The following is a 21,881-nucleotide window of genomic DNA, read 5'->3' on the forward strand; positions in this document are numbered from 1 at the left end:
AACAAAAGTTGCTAGCATTTGAAGATGACATAAAGTGAGGAAACACTAATAAGATAAAACATTTGCTCTTAACTTTTTTTTTAAATTTTAGTTTTAGATGGACATAATAACTTTATTAATTTTTTTTACGTGGGCTGAGGATCAAACTCAGTGCCTCACACGTGCCAGGCAAGCACTCCACTACTAAGCCCCAGCCCCAGCCCATCTTATATAACTTTTTAAACAATGAAAAAATACTTCAATATTATAAATGAATTCACAGAATCTAATGAGAAAAATGTACTAAAACTGTTTTGAGTTTCAAAATTGAAATAAAAAATTCATATTTAAAATTTATTTTTAGATTTACTATAGTTGATATATTTCTTCTGAACTATCCACATAATATTTGAAAATTCCCCCAAATAACCTAACTTACCTATGTCATTTCCAGAGGAATAGCTACCATGACTTTCTGTCTCCTCCAGAGACAATATCTTGAATGATGCTAAAGGAGTGGAACCTGGCTGAGTAGAGATCATTCCTCTGAATCGTGTTACTGTCCATGTGCGGACATGATTATTATCCGCACAGACTAGAAGAGAAAAAGAACACAAAAAGGTTACAAAGTACAGATTATAAGGGCAGTACCAAAATCACTTTTTTAAACACATTTAAGCTTTTCACTATGATATACATTAAATAGATCTTAGTACATTTTAAGTAGCAAATGACATATTTATCATAGAATTATACTCAAATTGTACCTAGCTGAAAAAGGTACAAATATAAGGTAGATCACTAAATATATGGTTTCTTATAAAAATAGACTGTAAGGTTTAAATATAGGAAAGGTTAAAGAAATGTATACATAAGAGAAAAAATACTGATTATCCAAGAAAATACTGATTAGCCTATTCTTTGGTCAAACTACAGAGTTAACAGTTGCTTAGCTTATTTTTTAAAACTTAGAAACTGTTTCTGCTAATATTACTCAAATGTTAAATAGTCTAGATAAAGAGTTACATAAAAATTATTATTAAAAATTATATTTGTCAAATATAGGAACAGGAGCTATTTATTGCCTACTCATAGTTATATAAAGGAACATCAAAATTCTATATTAGAGCTCAGCATTATTTTTGAGAGTGTGCTTTAAGAAACTTGTTCCAATTAGTCTGTTTTTTGAATTTAAATACTATTCAATGGATATGTAATGAGATATTTCCTAGTCTATCTCCATTTTTTTTGTCTGAATAGGTACTCTATTAAAAATTTTACATCAAAAAATAATATCACTATTGCTTACATTTTTGGTATGCCTTTGTAAAAAAAATACTAATTTTCCATTTATAATGATTTTCGAAAATTTGTTAATGTTACAATGAGCTACAAACTCATCAGTAAACACTTATAAAATATCCCAAACTTCTTCCATATACACATACCATTTCCTACTGGTTTCTTATAAAATGACATTCCTTATGAAATATCAGTTATGTATTTTAAACCACACTTTAGAAAAATGATCTAGTTTTAGCAAACAGCAACAAGTAACTTCTGATTATTTTTTATTCTGATGCAACAAAATTCTCATTTCTCAGAGCATTTTTCTGATAAAAAAAAAAAAAAAGAAACATTTAGTTTCAGACTGTTTAATCAGTTACATGGGGAAAAAATTCCTGATTTTCACTATTAAGTTTACTGGGATTCAGAAAAATAAATACCTTTGGCTGACTCAACTGAGTCATAAGGACAATTTTGTTAATATTAATTAAGTAAAATTTTATATTTCAGAAAGAAAGTGATTACATTTACACTAATATCCACCAGGTAGCAGAAAAACATAAATATGAATACATGAAGAACTCAAGATTTTTGAGTAAACTAGATAATTTTCTTGATTAGCCAATTTAAATTTCAAACCCACATGAAATTTTCATGTTAAAATACAAATTATAACAAGCAGTTCTTTAGCATCACATCCTACAATAACATTACAACCACCAAAATAACAGCAACTGCTACTATCTCTAAGCATTGTCATTTAAATATCACAACTACTGACAAAATAGTCTATATTCTCACAGAATTAAATTGCCTTATTTTATGCATCTGTTTATGCACATGTGCCAAGGACTGTGCTGAGAAAAGGTGAGAGAACAAAAGTTCCTACAGGTAGAACCTCCTTTCTTGAAGAGGGAAATAGGTGTTAAATGAACACATAAATGATCAAATGATAAGTCTTCAAAGAAAACAAACTATTAGAGAAAGTTACTGTTGATAGAGGTTTAGCTGATTTGTACTGGTGGCCAATGAACCCTCACTGAGGAGGTATTTGAAATGAAACCTGAGTAACAAGAAAGCAGCCAAAACATATCCAGAAGCAAAATATTTCAAATAAAATGAATAAAGAACAAAAATTCTAAAACATCTTTAGGAAACAGAAAGGTCTTGAGCAAGAGAAACATAGGTGGGGAATTAGGAAGCAACCTGAAAGGTAAATAGGATCTAGAATAGGAAAAGCCACACAGGCAATGGTAGAAATTTAAATTTATTTTTAAATACAATAGGAAGCCATTGGATATCAGGTCTGGATTATATTTCTAAGAGATATTTCTGCCTACTGTGTGGAATATATACCACAGAGAGGCAAGATAAAAACATGTAAGAGTTGACAAGCTGCTACAATAACCTAAGGAAAAATGATAACAATGTGAATCACTAGACTGGTAGCAACAAAAAACCATCAGATTTGTGACACAGGATGCAGCAAAACCAATATAATTTATTGTTGGATTGCATGTACATGATGGAAAACATGAAAGAAAAATCAAGAGCAGTTCCTATATTTTTTTAAATAAATGAATAGATAATAATATTTTAATACTTGTATGGTTTTTTGAATCAGCAGCTAATCAATCATTAAAATGTTCTGTTTTATCTAGTTTCAATTTGAGTTGCCTATTAAATGTAATCCAGTGATACAGACACTAGGTACACAAATTTCCACTCCCTGGATGACCACAAGTCAAAGAAGTATGGGGTAACTGTCAATATAGATAATAATTACTACTCAAATCACCAGATAAGATAAGTAAAACAAAAATCCTCCAGGGAAATCCAACATTTAGCAATTGGACAAAAGAGAAACCAGCTCCCCAGTGGGGCAGGTGAGTGTCAGATGAGTATTGCTTTATGAAAGCCTGAAATAGAGACTGTTTTAGGAAGGCCTACTTACACCCCAAGCAATCAGACACGTGTGTTCATTTATTCATCCATGGACAAGATTTTGGCTCCACTTGGTGTTTGATCATACAGAGAAAAACGTATCACCTTTTAGACATTCTTAAATAAACAAACACATTGTGGGAAAATGCTCATAAAAATTTTAAGTTGGACAGGAATTGCTGTACAAAAGAGGTAAATGTTAGACTCCTCTAAAAAGCAAACTCGACTGATATACCTAACACATTATTCAAGAAGTTTTTTTAGAAATCTATTGTATACAACGAATTTCTTAAGGGAATTTTACTTTGTGATCAAAAAGTAGTACTTGTTAAACAACAAAATTAGTATCCAATTTTCATATATCTAGGATCCAAATATGTGACTATATAAAATCATTTAAAAATTTTTATGGCTATAAGGAGCCACAAACCCACAAAAAATATTATTTTTTAAATAATCTTTTTATACAATCTACTAATTCTCAATATTTTTATGATGATCAAACAGTAAAATAGACATCTAAATCTACTTTAGCATTATACTGGTTGATAAGATAATCAACCAAATTTATATTAAAAATTAAACTTATAAAGCTTCTAAGTAAAAAAATTCAACAGGGTTATAAATATTTTCAAATAAAATATACCATAAGAACAAAATATTAGAACAGAGAATAAATAAGAGATAAGATAGCTCCTAAATCTGTATATCCTACAACCAGGCAAAGTCAAAGAAATCTAAAAACAGTCATAACATTTCTCAGTTATTAAACTTTTCTATCATTTCTTTTACTATATTTTCCTCACATAAAACTCTGCTAATAGTCTTAGTTTGTAAGAGTATAGAAAATAACGCACAGGGCAAAAGTTCACAAGGGGGAACTGCTTATTGGTACTAACAGAATCACTTTACCAGATACAAGATGCTTCTCTGACAGCATGATTTTTGTAACAGGGCTTCGGTGAACTGTGAAAGTCTGAAAAAGCTGAGGACCCGACCCAACTGTCTCTGGGTGCTGTACAATCACTCGTACTGCTCCAGAACTTGTACCATAGGCGATCTCAATCCAGTTACCACTGACACCTACACAAAGTCAAAAGTCAACACGTGGTATATTAGGCAAAAATAAAAAGAAAGTTACCCTTGCAAAGTTCCCTGTGATATCAGATGCAGAATAGGATTCAGAGCTTATGTGCAAAATCCACTCAAAGAAATCTTAAGACATCTCTGCCATCTTAAAATCAACATTTTCTTTACAAATCTTTTCTAACACTTGCTCCAAGATAAATTGCTCACCTCTTCACTTGTACTATACATTAGGTTCTATCATGGTAATAACACACTAATCCCACACTTTTTTTTCATGTATACCTGAGTCTATTCCTTATTGTTAAGGGACTGAATCATAATCATTGTTTTGTCACCTTAAAGAGTGAATGAAACACAGAAGGTACTCAATACATGTTTAAAGAATTAGTAAGTCTGCAATGCCAAGACTGCCACTAAAACAATATTCCATATAACTTCTCACCTAGAATGAACATCCCTTTTACTTGTCACAATACTGAATCATTCTTGAATAATCAAGTATTAAATATACTAATTAATACTTAACAGTTTCAAAACATTAGACTATGGAATAAATACACTCATTATATTTCTTATACTGCTTCTTCTAATGATGTAAGGTTCAGCTGTGGTCTTCTTCTTCTTCTTTTTTTTTTTAAAATAAGTGCCAGACTCCATTACGAATTTAAAGACAAGATGGAGCTCAGTGACCTAAAACAAAAGTGCTTTGATCTATAAAACTTTCCTAGTTTTATCTCCACTTATATTGGGGGGGACCCACAACCCATTCTATTATTTCTAGAGCAGGGGCAGGAAAACTTTCCATAAAAGGACAAATAGAAAATACTTTAAATTTTGCATGCCATACTGACTCTGTTACAACCGCTCAACTCTCACTGAGACAGAAAAGCAACCATAGACAACACATAAAACTTTTAACAAAAACAGCTGGCTGGGGCAGCATTCCACAGTTTGCTGACCTTTCTTCAAGAGCAATATAGTTTAAATCCTACTACAATTTCAATCCCATTCATCTGTTACACTAGAAAAATTTTTTCACAATAAAGGTCATTCCTTTAATGAATTCAAAAATTCTTAACATTTACAGAAGCAGTCTACTAATTTTATTACAATGGCCTCTGAAAGGAAATCGAAGTTATACACATTTAACTTCTAAATAAAATGTCTTTTTCCATAACTTAAATTTTAAAATTCCCAAGGTGGGTTGGGAGTGTAACTCAATGGTAGAGTGCTCACTTAGTAGGCATAATGCCCTGGGTTAAAATTAAAAGAAAAAAAATTCCAATTCAAACACATACTCTTCAAAGATTGCTTCACTGGTGTTGCTGCTGCTACTATTAATAAATTAAAGCTCCTAATCTCAAAGCAAAATCAGTTATTTTAATACCAACATAAATGCAAAAGAACAATAAGAAAGCACCAAGTTAGTTTTACCCAGCTGCATAGTCAACTATAAATAAAAACACATTCTCAAAAGAAATTTACAATAAATGGCCATGTACTAACTTGTTTTGGGTGTGAGGTAAACACTCAGAGCAGTAATAGCATCATTTGAAGGATCATGATAGAGTTCAGTTACAAGAAGATCATTATCCTTCATTCGCAAAGGGAACTTCTGCATATCTAAAACATAAAAATTTTAAATAGCAATAAATAATATATCTATTTAAAATTTTAAAAGTAATGTTTTCCTGTTTTCACTTAAATAATAATTAAAATAGGAGCATTTTAAGTGTCTATATACTTACCTATATAATATATTGATCCATTGTTACATCCCAATAGGAGGAATGACCCAGCAGTGTCATAACTAGTTATAGGAACAACGTCTTGAACCTAATGTGGTGAAATTATTAGATGTTAAAAGTAATTATAATTTCTATTTTCCACTCAACTTCCTCAAAATTTTGATTCTTCTGATAAAAAGCAACAAATACCCAATTTTTGTAGAGCTCAGAAAATAAACCTTCTTTATGTACACATGCACACACACATGCCACAGGGAACTCTAAAAGCCATCAATATAGTTTCTTTTAATTTTTTTTAAAATTATTTTTCCAACACTAGCATTCTGCTTTCTGAAGTTTGATGAATATCTCCTTTTGCTGCATGTGGTCACTAGATCACAGCCCTCTGGAAATGGAAGGCCAAGTCTCATAAGACCCTCTGAGCCTTTCTCTTTCTGAGATTAAATGATCTGCCCAAAGTCATAGAGTAAGTAAGGAATAGAATTATAACTAGTAAACAAAGGAAGTGATTTTTAGATGTTATTAGATCCCTTGACAATTTATTCTCTTTTCTGTGAAAGGTAGCATTCACTATTTTTATTCTCCTTACTAAAGCTTTTCATCTATTTTCTAGGAAATGACAGGCATACAAAGTCTCCTATATTTGTACTGGAGTAAAAAATAGATCTTTCAAACCAATCAACCTAGTTTGCAAACTAATAACTGCCTATATATATATGTTAAGATAAAAAACAAATGACATGAGTTTTATTATAAAGCAAAATAAAAATAAAAACAAACAGAACACAAAAAATTAAGTGGCAACAAGTGAGTTTAAAATGAATCTTCCCTTTCTACAGCCAAGTCAGAAAGGGATGTGAACTTCATAGTTGACATTTAAAGAAATATCAAATACCAAGTTTCACATACAAAAGTCAAAATGAGATTTTTTTAATGATTTGGAATATAAAAATGTTAAAAGAACTTTTATTTGTCATATTTGGTTTTTATCTGAAAGGGTAAAGCCTAAATATTATCTGTTTAATGAGTGCACTTTTATGTACCAAATATTATCCAAGAAAACAACGAAGAACTTAAGTGGAGGTAAGGGACGTGAGAGAAAGAAAAAGAAACAATCATAGAAAAAGATGCATGAAAATAGGATGTGCAATATAGTCATGAGGAGGGAGGAAGGACTGTCATCTCAGTATTGGTGAGAGCATAGGCCAACAGAGTGCTCAAGTGGAATCGGAAAATGAAGTCATCCAAGAGTGAGGTAGAAAAAGGGAAAGGGAATGTTTGACCCGACAAGTAAAAAAGTACAGAATCCATTTTAATTAAAAAATAAACAAATGAGAAAACTTTAAAATAATGATTCCTCTAAGCCATTCATATACAAGACATACACAGTGTCATGATATGAGCCACAGTAGAAATATCTCTGCAAAGTACCACATCACCACACCCTAACTCCAGGTCAGGCTTTTCAAAGAGCCAATGTCAGCATGTCCTGTAGCAGGTGGACACTGTAAACCTTTCAGTGACAGGAATAAAAAATACGCTTTTATGCCAGTGAACCATTTTCTCACCTTAGGCAGCTGGAATCCTTTTAGCTCCAGCAGCACTACAGGAAGAATTTTAACTCCTACCCCAGAAGTGGAAAATAGGGGCAGATAAGGCCATGAGATTCCTCTCCCATTAGATTAATATTTCAATGAAAGATTGGCAGCAGCCTAGAGCTTCCCAAGGCTCATCTAAGAAAACCATTTTTATCATTTGTTCTCTGGGAGGATGGGCTCTAGGATTAGCACATTCTTACCTCATTTACTGCAATCCTTAATCACATCCTGCTTTTTTCCCACATCTATACCTCAGTACTGGTAGAACAGAGAAAGTAGAAGATGAGTAGGATTACAGAGAAGTTAGTACTGCTGAGTGTAAAAATAAGGAGAGAGCCATTATGGGGCCTCCTCTTCCTTATCTTGCCAAGTCAAGTAGGAACCAGAGAAACTTCACTGCTCAGTACTTTGGGTTCAGTCACATAAGTCACAGACATAAATTGGAAGTGGATTTTTATCTCCTCAAGAAGCACCCAGAAATCAACGTTAATTTCTTGGTGTAAATTTAAGTGATTTAAAATTTAGAAATAATGTTTATCTTTTCAACAATATAAGGCCCCTAGAAACGTTTGTCCACAATCTCTATCCTGGTAAAAATCATTATTTTTATAGTCTGTTTTTACCTTTATCTATTACTTTTTAAATAATCACTTATCTAAATTTATTAGCATACCAACTTCTTTCCTAACCACTGCTTACTGAGTGACACTCCTTCCCCTTCAAATATAAATAATAATCTTTATCAAAAAAGTATTTCTTTAGTCCTTTTATTGAGGATTACGTTCATAATAATTTTTATGTTCATAATAACCAGGGGCTATGAGCTCACTTTCCATAGAAATCATTTCTGTGGATGTCTTATGCGCCCTCTTTTGTAAAAGTGTCCCATTTAGTTTTGTATTTACATCTAGGAATGTAACTGGTCCTATGTGAGTTTCTCAAATTGGAGGTTTTATACCACAAAGGCATAGCTTTGTGCTTTAATTTACATACTTGTTCTCCTAATTTGAATATTTTGGTTTGATTTCTCATGGAAGGTTTCTCTCTGCACCACTACTTTCAATCTAACCAAACACATGTAAAACTTTCTTCCAAAAATATTGAATAACATTTTTTCAGTCTTCATTTTAGGGACTGAGGGAGACCTTTAAAAAGATTCAGATTTTTGCAAGATACTCAATTTCTACTTTCCCATGAAGCCATGTCTTTTATTGCTAAAATTCTAAGCCCTAGAGCTTTTATCTTGATACATGGGATGCAACTGTGCATAAACAAATAACTTAACATTTAAATAAGTGCAATATATAGTTTTAATATTTGTACCCAGTATTTTTATAAGCAGAAAGGGGAGAGACAAGCTTGCGTCAGCTAATTCAATTATCTTACTGTAAATTCTAAGTAAATATAACATACTAGGACAATGGTCACTATATAATAACAGATACCTAAAAATCAATCCTCTCTCCCACTGAATAGTGGGTTCAGAATTCCAATGCTCACCTTATTCCTATTCCTAACATGCAAGGATTTGTAAACCCTATTAATAACACAACATTTTTGATGTCAGTGCTAGAAATGCCTTATGTTGCGAGAGAAGCTAAATCAAATGAGCTTTCCTAATTCTTGTCCATTCTAACCCATAAGACCATAAAAATCCAATTCTTGGCCAAGAGCCAATATTTCCTCCTCAGTCTCCACTGTTCGTTTAGAGGACAGGCTCTCAGTGAAATGACAAATTTAACTGAAGATCTCTAGTCCTCAAAACGGACACAAGGAGAGTTCTGATCCTTTATACAGGTTTTCTAGGATTAGCTTCCCACACTGTTTTGAAATGAGAAAAAAATATACATAATCTATGTTTCCAAAATATATTTAAAGGTAAACTCAATGACTTGGTAAATGTTATCTAAAAGTTACTATTCTTCTATGTAATTTAGCAAAGACTTAGTATCTGACATCACTAATAACTTTTTTATTATTAATCTTTAGAATAATTGTGAGTTTGTGTGTGTATATTGTGTGAAGGAGGAGATTATAAAAGGGAATAAGCTGAAATCTTTCTTTAAAGTTATTCTTACCTAAATTAGATTTGTTATAAAAACAAAAGGTTCACATTAGCTTTTAAGCTTAAGTACACACACACACACACACACACACACACAAAGTATATCAGATTAACACACACACACACACACACAGTTAAGTGGTTTATCTGATTCAAATACTTTAAATCAATCTGGATTATACATCTAGAATAAAAAATGCAAGGTTTGTCCTGTATACTTTCTGTGTAACTCATGGGCAGAACAATTGCTAAAGGTCAAATCACAACTTATTCAACTAGTGTTACAGCAGTCATGGGAGTCAGCCTCCGGTCAGAATTGTCTGTTGAGATCTGCATATCAGAAGCTGAGATTTTATTACATTCCACCTCTGCAACACACCATAAAGAAATTCAGTTAACTGGGTCAGAAGGCTTGTTTGCAGCATGAATGGTCAACTTTCCCAAGGTCTTCCTGAAATATGTAACAAATCTACTTTGTCAGATACAGTTTTTAATTCATGCATACACCAAGCAAGAAGCATCAGGTTATATATGGGATCAAAAAGTTTAAGCCTGCCTATCCACTTTGAGGATACTAGTACAGGATTCAGGATCTTAAAGATATTAAAACCTTAATATATAGTTTCAAAATGTTAGTAAAAAATAAAAAAGGTAATCAAGAAGCATGTTACTTTATGAACCATAAATATATTTTAGCACTTTTATGGCAGACAGTTTAGTTTTTTTTCTCCCCGCCATTAAAACTGAAACTTGGCATAATTAGCAAAGTAACCCACCTCAGAGAACTTCCATAAATCAGTAAAACTCACGTTCCTCTTTAAAGAAATACCACCAGCTAAAGAATCCTTCTGATCAACTTCTCTCTACCATCTAGAGTAGTCCTTGGCTCATTATTTTTATGCTGACAACCAGTATAATGCTGTGCCAATGCGGAAAGTCCATTATAGCTAACCTTTCTTTCCACAAACATGACTTCTATATCTTCATTGAAAATGAAACCCAATTTCCCTGGGACTGTGATTCCTTTAATTGGAAATCATTCGTTTTTCTCACCATCTCCCCAGTATCTCAGAGTTGTAAGTTCTCAAGAATGTTTCTTCATAACCTCAACTTTCACATCACAACTCTGCTCAGAATGTGCTTTTCAGATCAACCTATCATCTTTACTAAGAATCTTGGTGCCTGGATCAGTTTATTTTTCTCCCATTCTCTAGTACTTGATATCCTGGCACCTATTGATATTCCTTACAGTTCCTTGACCCCAAATGCAATAAGGTCACTCATCAGTATCAATGGGGGACTGTTCCAAGACTCACAAAGATACCAAAATTCTTGGATGCTCAAATATAAAATGTCACAGTATTTACATACAACATACACATAACCCTCCCATATACTTTAAATCATCTCTAGATTATGTATATACATATAAATAGTTGTTAAACTCTATCTTTTAGAAAAAGTGTTAAGGAAAAATCTTTGTGCATGTTCAATACAGAATCTCTGTACATGATCAATACAGATCCAGTTTTTCTGTTTTCGAAACTTTTAATCATAGATGGTTGAATTTGTAGATAAAAAAAATCAATGGAGATGGAGGGTTGACTGTACTTCTATCTCTAAGTCAGTTGAACAAATTAAACTGGCTTTATCATTGAGACCTGCACCAACTCTAAAACTTTAAATTATATCTTTGATAATAACCCCCTATACTTCCAACAACTCTATTTCTTGTAAGTCATCAATCTGCTTATCTTCCCTCTAGTCCTTTACATCACTGCATCCTTTTTTGCCTACCAAGCACTTCCTTATTACCATCTTTTGATCTGTTTCAGTTACCTTGACATTTTTACAATCTGTCATTCCCTGGCATGTGGTATCCACATTAATAAAGCTGTTATGATTTAGGCACAAGGTGTTACCCAAAAGTTCATGTGTGAGACAATGTAAAAATCTTCAGAGGTGAAAGATTATGAGAGTTATGACTTAATTAGTGGATTAATGCACTTCAATGGATTAACCGGGCAGCAACATAGGCAAGTAGAATATGGCTGGAGGAGGTAGATCACTGGCATGCCTTTGGGATTTCTGTTGTCCCTGGTGAGCTTCCAAGTTGTCTCTGCTTCTGTGTTGCCATGTCCTCAGCTGTTTTCTTCCACCATGCTACCTCATCTTAGGCCCAGAGCTATGGATTCAGCCATCTACTGACTGAGACCTTTGAAACCATGGCCAAAATAAACTTTTCCTCCTCTTTGCTGTTTTTGTCAGTTTTTTTGGTCACGGAAATGCAAAAGATGACTAAGACAAACTCAATCCTAAATCAAGTAAATACTGTTTTCTTTTCTCTTGTTCTGAACACTAATGGAAAAACTCTTATTACCCAGGTCCACTGCAGATACACAATTTATAATCTATGATACATATTTCCAATGTGTTTCTTTTTACTCTTTTCTCCTAAACTATCACAGAGAAAGACAAGTCTCTACTCTCTATTGGCCCAATCTCTCTGGCTGTGCTCCAGATTCCACACATTCCTGACTTTTGTGGGACCAAAAATCATCTCCATTCTTTCAATCTTCAGGAGCTTTCTCTGCAACTTCCCTCTCTGGCTATAAGCATGTCTTAAGCATCTCTTAACGAAGAGAAAAAAATAAAATATAGCACCAAGCTGCTGCTGCTTCTTTTTTTCAATCTAGCCTTAATTATTGTCATTTTTGTTTCTGGTTTTCTTTTTCACCACACTTCTTGAAAGATAATTCTGAATTTTCTGTCTCTTTTAGTTCCTCAGTTCTTGCAATCTGGCTTTTTCTCACCAAAACCTAATTAAGACTTATTTGCAAATGATATCCTACTGCCAAAATGAATTTCCTTTCTCAATTATTTCATATGTGTTCTCCTTTGAGTTTTAGTTCCTCTAGAGTTTTCTGTTCTTTTATATACCTTTCTCAATGAAAAATGTTATCAGTTCTTATCTTTTAAATTACCAAGGAGGTATTAAGGGTTTGGAATTTATTTCTAGCCCCTTCTTCTTTCTAAATTTCAAAGGAATATTCCCAGCTATCCTCTGAATACCTGCACTTGCATGCACATAAGAATTGCATATTTTTTATTTCTCACATTACCCACCAATATATATGTTTCTCTGTCCATGTTCTCTATCAATTTAAAATAGTGCTAGCTATTCAACAGTCAAAACTGAAAAACCAAAACTAGAAATACACCTTTCTTTTTGTAATTTCCCAGCTCAACCACATTTTGGTCCTGTCATTTTAGAAAGTCTAAGAAATGTTTTTCAAACAGATTCACCTTTGCCATCTCTGAGACCACTATCATTAGCTGGGACTCTGGTATCCTTTTGCAGGATTCCTGTAGTAGACTCCCCATGGTCTCCAATCCACCTTCCATTTTAGCTACCAGTATTGATTTTCTAAACCATGGATTCTTCTGGAGAGTCCTTAATTTTTTCTCTTCAGAGTTATGTAGTAACCGTTTTTTAGTCTTATCTTCTTATTCTTCTCAGGTACTTCAGAATATTTAGCCTACCCTCTTCTCTGAACAGGTCATATATTTTCTTTCTTTCTTTTTGGTACTGAGAATTGAACCTGGAGGTGCTCTACAACTAAGCTACATCCCTAATCCTTTTTATTTTTTATTTTGAGACAGGGCATTGCTAAATTGCTGAGGCTAGCCTCAAACTTGCCATCCTCCTGCCTCAGTCCTGAGTCACTGGGAGTACAGACATGCATCACCATGCCTAGCAGATCACATGGTCTCATACAGATCTGTGCTTCCATACAAAAAATGATGTTTGCCTGGACTACCATGTCTACAACATGAAAGGTAAAAGGAATCCAAAGAAATGAAGAAGTGCCAAGCCAGTTAAAAACTATTCATTTTCCAAAGTAACATATTTCTTAAAAAAAGTAAAATTTGTATTCAGAAGCATCTAAATATATTCAATATTATGTATAATAAAAAACAGTATGTAGTCTACAAGGAAAAAAACAAATGCATGACCAGCATAAGTTTCAGAAATATTTTCATTTCTGTAATAAGCTTCAGTTAAAACTAACCTGCCAGTGCTGAGTGACAGCATTCCACACTCCTACTTTCCCTGTATGACTCGTGGCCACCAACTGGTTACCAATAAAGAAGAGGGCATCTACAGGAACACCAAGGCTGAACACTCCTTAAATGACAGAATAAATAAAGAGGTTAACCAGTGACCATGTTTACAATTAGCCAAAACCTATATTTAAAACATCTTAAAGATGACTAATTTAAATCCATTCTCTTTTATATAAATTAAGTGCTAGACTCAGAGATCAGAAATACAAACATGATAAGCTCTTAAGAAGTTTATAGAACTCCTTAACCAAAGTATGCTCCAAGTCATCTCACACTGCTATAATATCTCATTATCTGGAGCTGTGGTTCTTAATTCTATCTGATCATCAAAATATCCTGGCAGATTTAAAGTGAACAAAATAAAAAGGATCTTAGGATCCATGCTGGACCCAATAAATCAGAAAACCCACTGCATTTTTATATCTATAGGAAATTTAAATGCAGCTTGCTCATGGACCTGATATTTGGGAACCACTGTTCTGAACAAAAACCTGGCAGTTTCAATATCCAGAATTTATCTAAAAATCTGGAAATAAGTCACATTATACTCAAACATTCAGGCCTTTTACTCAGAGCTTATTTTAAACCTGTTTCCAAGCATTTCAATTTCAATTTAATTAATTTGAAAGACATTACAATAGGCCTTGGAATTAAAAAAAAAAAACACAAGACAATGAGAAATTATTAGGAACTTACAGTGTAGCAGAGAGAAAACTGCAAATAACCAACTATAATATAATGCAAAAATAACAACAGAATACACAGGGTACAGTAATATCCAGAGGAGTAAAACTGAATAGGTAAAGGGTCTGAAAATATATCTTAGAAAAGAAGCCTTATGAGAGTTGGGTTTGTGAAAAGGTTAACAGAAGTTCAACAAATTGGGCAACTAGGAATGGGTAAGCCCAAGGAATATGAGGGAAGGGAAGAGGGAGTATAGGAGAAGGAGGTTGTAAGGAGCAAATATTCTATATTAATATCAAAAGAGACAAAAATGGCTAAGCAAAGAATTCTAAGCTCACTTTGGAATGGCATATATGCCCTATACAATGTCTATCTTTAGTAGAGCACTACACTAGAGTCAGGAGAACCTGGGCTGGAATCCTCTCTCAACGTACTTTTGTGTGCCACCTTTCTGGCTCTTACTTACCTCACCTACAAAACAGAGTCCAAGTTAAAAGTCTCAATACCATTTTCACCTTAAAAATGTTCATAATTCAATTCTAGCACTTAAAAAATATTATCTTAATTATCTGAAAAGCAGCTATGAGAACTATCTTTTCATTTAATAATGCTATAAAACAAGTCTTACCTATAAAATATTGTTTTATGTCTTTATGCTATTACAAATATCAGTTTATTTCAAAAAAGTATGCATATATGAACAATTTTCTCAGAATTTAACTGAGGAAAAAAAAAAAAGACACAGAAGGCCCTGAAGAAGGGCTGGGCATGCAGCTCAGTGGTAGAGCACTTCACCTAGCATGCATAAGGCCCTGGTACTATTACCAATACTGCAAAAATATTAAATAAATAAAAAATAAAAGGCCTTAAAGAATTCACAGGAAAAAAATAAATAAATACAATTGCAGTGCATTTTAAAAGCCTAAGCTAAAAAAGATTACCAACTTCTTTCAAATCAGTGCTAGGTATTCTCTTTTTGTTCAAGACTACACTACATACAAGACCAGCGGCACTCAACATATTGAAAATTCTTAATCAATTTTGAAAAAGTTGGCCATCTAGCAGGAAGAAAGATGACATATACTAGACAAAAAGAAAAAAAAAAAGAAGACTGGCAAGTGCTAGGAATATTTCTACATATTTTTAAATTTAAATTAATTTCTACATATTAAATAATTTAAATTAATTTCTACAAATTAATTAATTTTATACGTTTTAAATTTAAATTAAATTGTATGTAAAAGATATTTACATAAACATACACATGAATATACCACCTCAGTCCAACCAGACAACCTAAAAGACAGAACAAAATAAAAACACAAAAAAAAGGCTAATAAGCCCTTTGATCAAAATTGGTTAAAAAAATAAACCTCTCACTTCAAAGCAGAAAGTAATTATCTTACATTCTATACAGTTTTAGAGATTATCACATCATGGAACTTTAATTTTGATGCCAAACAATTTTTCAAAATATGTGAAGCTAACTATATTCAGTCCTGTGGTCTATGTAAAAGGCAGAAATAAAAAGAGGAAACCAACTAGCTTTTATTACTCTACAGAACGATGAGGTTCTGGGAAATCAAGGAAGATATTCTTAATGGTCTCATGAAATTTAAAGTGTCACTCCTGCTTAGGGTCAAGAATTCTGACCACTTCCATAGGGAAGACAGGAGTACAAATAATGACAAGTTCCTGTCTTAATAGGCCTGCTCAGTAAAATATTGCTTGCAGCAGCAATCCAGAAGTGCTGTTATAATGAAGGGAGTTCAGTCTCTAGGAGAGCTCTATCATGGATCCACCAGCCCTAACTATTTTCTCTGGGTGGTATTGTCAAGATCTGAAGAACATTTGTAACAACCAAATGGTTTCTTTTACAAGGCATGAACAAATCACTATTATACCACCTCACACCATAGCTACCTATCATGTTATCCTTTGAAAACAAAGTTGAAACAAAATCTCCTTCATTTATTGCTATATTAGAAACTGCAACTTGAAAAAGCAAAAAATAAAATAATAACTGGTCTCCTTTCTGTATAATTACAAGGGTTTTTAATTTCAAAACTGTAATATTAAAATTTGTTCTAAGGTTGACAGGTAGAACTTACGCTGGAATAAATTGTACCCAATCATTCCTCACTTTGAAATAAACACACAAACAAAAACTAGACAAGACCCATCAGCCAGTGTTTTTAGGCACTGGACAACAGGCAGTGTTGTACTTGAGAGATGGGAAACACAGAAGAAAAGCACAGGAAACTGTGCCAGGATGGGAGTGGGAAGAAAGTTACACAGGGGTTTCCCTAAGGTCCTGGCTCCTTACTAAGGCCAAACTGCAGCTGGTCAGGATGAGAATCCCAATAATAAAAGAAAAAGGCTGCTATAGGAAGAACTGAGAGCTACTAGAGATCTGAGAGGTCATATGTGAAGTAGTTACAGCTCAATGAAAGTGGTTATCCTTTGCTGTACACCTCAGGTTAAGACTACAGAAAGGCAACTTTAAAAAAAAAAATTAAAAATAAAGATGAAAAAGGCTACCTACCCCTAACAAAGCTTGCACGTGAACACACACACACACACACACACAAAAGTCTAATAGGATCAAAACAATCCTCCCATAATAATGTAACCACTTGCCAAAACAAAATCCACATTTTTTAAAGGAAGGCAGCATAATCCATAAACCCTATATAACTTATCAGGCACATGTGCAAGACATACTCAAAATATCCTAAACATGTGAAGAGCCAAGAAAATGTGACCCGAAACAAAACACCTGGGTATTGGAATTACCAGACAAAAGCTTTAATCAAACCATTAATATGTTTGTTAGATTTAACAAAGAGGGAACATAATAGCCAAAAAGATGAATCTCAGCAGAGAAACAAACTATAAAATAGAATTAAAGGAGTAATTCTACAACTAAAAAGTCAAACCTTTCAAATGCATACTCACTAGAAAGGATTAATTATAAATTGATTACTGTAGAAAACAGGCAAAAGCCATTAAAAGTAGATAAACAGTGTATCTAGAAAACAGAAACTAATGGTGGGGCTGGGAGACAAAGCTTCACTGACCTGTAGGCCACTATAAAATGTTCTAATATCAGTCTCAAAAGGAGGAGGTTGAAGGAAGAAAGACATGGGGGAGGAGGATACAGGCTTCCCTCAGTTATGTCAATCAAATCTAGAATATATAAAGAATGCTTAGAAACCAATAGTAGGACGACAACTTCATAAAAAAGAAAGTCAATACTTTAGGACATTTCTGAAAAAAAAAATACAAATGGTCACTAGCACATGAAAAAGTGCTAAGCATCATTTGTAATCAGGAAAATGTAACTAAAAATCACCATTAAAATGAGAATTGTAGCATGACTGTATGCTGATGAAATGATTCAACCCAGTAGGAAGCCTGTATGATGAAGAAGAGAGTGGGGATAACTACTAGAACAATGTCCTTGAGTAGACAAGAGGAGTTAGAACCAAGTGCGCAGTTGGAGAAGTTGGCTTTCGAGAACAGAGACAATTTAATCACAGTTAACAAATGGGCACAATAGAGATTGTAAGCACCAATACACACAGATGAGCAGATATAATACTAAGAACTTACACAGAAAATCATTTTTTATTTTCTCAGTATGAAAAGAGAAGGTGTTGACTACTTAGGAAGAAAGCAAAAAGTATAAAAAATCTATGAGAGTCACAGAGAATTGACAAGAATAATACAAGATTGTTGGGTAGTTTTAAAGGCTCACTTAACATTAGTGCTTTGTGTGTGTGTCCCATGTGCCCATTTCTTTTCCTAGCAGTATTTAGCCACAGAGATAGAAAGGTGGATCTGGCCAAGGTTTGTTTTTTACGGGTTAAGCAAAGTGAAAAAGAGATCCCACTGGAGTTAAAGGATTTTTACATTAGAGAACCAGAGCTAATAACTTCAAAGGAGGAAAGGATAGTGACCCAAATGGCAGATGAAGACTATGTTCAGTGTAGCTACAGATGATATGAGACTCAAAACCAGGAAGAGGGGAAAGGAAGTTGGGAGGAAAGGTTAAGGAGAATGGTCTAGAACAGTGATTTTCAAAGTATGGTCTGAGGAACACAGTTCCCTTTCCGGAAATGTGAGAAGTTAAAACCTTTTTTCATGGTAATATTAAATAATTATTTGTCTTTTCTTTACTCTTATTTTCTTAGAGTGTATGGAGCTTTCCAGAGGCCACATGACATGTGACAAAGTCACCAGTATGACAACTAGCAGAATCTGTACATGTATTTTTATTTTTTTCTAGAATTATCTATGAAGGCAGGTTAAGAATACAACTATGTAAGTTTCCCAAGATTTTTTAACTGTTTCTAAATACTTATACTGTGCTCTTCCTGTCTATCTTTAGTTTTACCTGTCATACTCTCTGTAACCTCATTATCTTCTATTGCATTATTATTTTGAAATCCAAGGTTTCCTTGCATCCACAAAGAAACACAAGAAATAAGTACAGTCGTAGCTGCATAACACTGTTGTGGTCAACAACAGACCACCTATGTGACTATTTTCCCACTAGCCAGGCACAGCAGTGTATGCCTGTAATCCTATCAATATAGGAGGTTGCAACATGAGAATCTAAAGTTCAAGGCCAGACTCAGCAAGTCCTAAGCAAGACCCTGCCTCAAAACAAAAAATAAAAAGGGTTGGGGATATGACTCAATGATAAAGTACCCCTGGGATAAATTCCCAGGACAAGCCCCCACTCCCTCCCGACACCCAAAGACTAACATCTAGTAACAAACTAGTCATCTTAGTTTGTCTAAGTATATTCTATGATGTTCACATAATGCCAGAATCCCTAATGACACATTTCTCAGGACATATCCCCATTGTTTAGTGACTCATGAGGTATATATTGATGTTGTATTCTTTAACATTAGTATAAAAAATGTTCTGAAACTTTTCTAAAATTTTAAATTTAACTAAAACTGTTCAAAATTTGATATTTTGTTTTTAAAAAAATCTAGTTTAAATATATATTCTTTCTCATAGTGATGTATCATTTGCTTAAAATAAGAAAATTAGAATATTCACCTGCTTGACTCATAGCTGCACAATCTCAGTCTAAAGACTTAACAAAGAAATAAACTTGACATATCAGAATTCTTTGATTTAGAGAACGAAGGACTCTAAAAAACATGTCAAGCCAGGCATGGTGTCACACTCCTAAAATCTCAACAGCGTGAGAGGCTGAGGCCAGAGGATCATAAGTTCCAAGACAGTCTCAGCAATTTAGCGAGACCCTGTCTCAAAATAAAAAATAAAAATAAAAAGGGCTGAGGATGTGGCTCAGTGGTTAAGCACCCCTAGATTTAATTTCTGGTACAAACAAAACTGAGCAAAACTATAAATAAAAGTTTTAAATATAAAAATCATCTCTCAACTTTACAGATACTAATAACTTAACCTAATTATATTTTATACAACACAACACTTGAATAGCTTGTATCAGTTGCAGGTTCACTGAGGCCAAACAGGGTTTAAGGAAAGAAACTCTTTAAGAGCTGGAAAGTTATTTGCTATAGACTTTCAATTAGAATTGGAAAAGGCAGTAAAATCTCTTACCAGGGTAAGTTATGGCATGACTCTGGCTGGAGAAATGCCATCCACCCATTCTGGGAGACTACTAAAAATCTTGAACAGATGACAATGCTCAATGACAAAGCTCTAGATGAAAAATCAGTCTAAGAAATCACAGCACTAACACTTTTAAGTGATACTAACTGCTTCAAAATAAATGTCTGAAAGAGGTAATATCTCATCTGCAAAATTCTATCTATGTCTTACAAATAAATAGATACAGACCTTATGTTTTGTTTGTATTTACCTGGTCTCAACATTAACTAATCATTAAAGATCTTTTACATGAACACAAAATATAAGCCATGCTGAAACAACAAAGTGTTGAAAACTTATGAATCTCACGGCTTATTCTAGAACATCTGTGTTGACGCTTTCACTGATGATGTAAATCAATGCTGGGCATAAACAGCAGGCAACCTACTACAAATCAAGGCAGTGGCACTAATCTGTACTAGTGGTCATTAAAATCTCTGCCACAAATTTTCAGGGAAAGAAAAAAAGTCCAGTTTAACTCATAAACATCCTTTCTAAAGCAGTAAAAACTTGTATTGATTAAATTCCAATTTTAAATATGTCTTTTTAATATTATGTAGAACTAAGAACTACAGATATAGTTCATCTTGATGCAGATTACAAGAAAAAAACTTCATAATTATGAAGCTAAGAGTAACACCACCTACTTTTTTTCCAATTGAATACAATTTTTATTTGAAATGATGAATAACTGTAGCTATTCAGATATGGGTAAAAAGCAGAACTTTCCTCAAAAATGAACAAAGTAAGCCTATTATTTCAAGGAAAAGAAATGATGACATTTGTTAATTATGATTCAATTTCAAAAGTATCAAGTGAACATTAGTACTCTGAAACTTTGCCACAGAATGTATGACAACTTCCCCAAACAGAGTTCAGATATGTGATCACTGATAACACTAAGGATTGCAGATTTTTGACACTGTATAAAGACAGGTATCAACATTTGGCAGGTCTACATAAGTCAGTAAACCAACAGTTTCCAAGTGACCAACAAACAATGTACAAAATCAAGCATGAATTAAAGATCCATTCAAAGTATAAAACAGACCTATGGGTTTTATAGAATATGGAAAGTGAGATGGTATCATTTCAGAATTTTGGAACAAGATCCAAGAATATTCAAAATGGTCTGAAAAGATAATAAAAATGAGTTTTTTCTAACTACATATGTGTGTAAAGCCTATCTTTGTATACTTTGATCAAAACAATATATTGGCAGGCCCAGTGGTACACTCCTGTAATTTCAGCAACTCAAAAAGCTGAGGCAAGAGGATCACAAGTATGAGGCCAGATTCAGTAACTTAGCTAGACCCTCAGCAACTTAGTGAGATTCTGTCTCAAAAATTTAAAAAATGGACTGGAGATGTGGCTAGGTGTTAAAATACCCCTGCATTCCATACCCAGTGCCAAAAAAAGGTAACATGGCATACTGAATGGAGAAATATGTATCAAAATTAAAAAAAAAAAAACATTACAGAGGTTTTTAAGACCATAAATGAAGCCAGGCACAGTGGTACACACCTATAATCCTAGCTACTCAGGAAGTCAAGGCAAGCTGGAGGACAGGCTAGGCAGCTTAACACGATCCTCTCAAAATAATAAGGGGATGGGAATGTAGTTCAGTGGTAGAGTACACCTGAATTAATTCCCAGAACCCCAAAATAAACACACAAACCAAAGCCACTCTCCTCACAA

General features: G+C 33.5%; 1 protein-coding gene across 2 annotated transcripts in view; it reads right to left on the bottom strand.

Moving 5' to 3' along the window:
• Kctd3 (potassium channel tetramerization domain containing 3) overlaps positions 1 to 21,881 on the bottom strand; it is a 51,100-nt gene that overhangs the window by 11,066 nt on the left and 18,153 nt on the right. For both annotated transcript variants that reach the window (XM_027934751.3, XM_027934750.3), the window contains exons 10-14: positions 13,784 to 13,899; positions 6,048 to 6,135; positions 5,806 to 5,922; positions 4,123 to 4,293; positions 419 to 574 (exon numbers count right to left, since the gene is read on the bottom strand). In XM_027934751.3, coding sequence (XP_027790552.1) covers positions 419 to 574; positions 4,123 to 4,293; positions 5,806 to 5,922; positions 6,048 to 6,135; positions 13,784 to 13,899 — 648 coding nt within the window. The remainder of the gene's footprint in view (positions 1 to 418; positions 575 to 4,122; positions 4,294 to 5,805; positions 5,923 to 6,047; positions 6,136 to 13,783; positions 13,900 to 21,881) is intronic.

The sequence above is a fragment of the Marmota flaviventris genome, chromosome 12 (assembly GCF_047511675.1).
Source record: "Marmota flaviventris isolate mMarFla1 chromosome 12, mMarFla1.hap1, whole genome shotgun sequence".
Classification (NCBI taxonomy): Eukaryota; Metazoa; Chordata; class Mammalia; order Rodentia; family Sciuridae; genus Marmota; species Marmota flaviventris.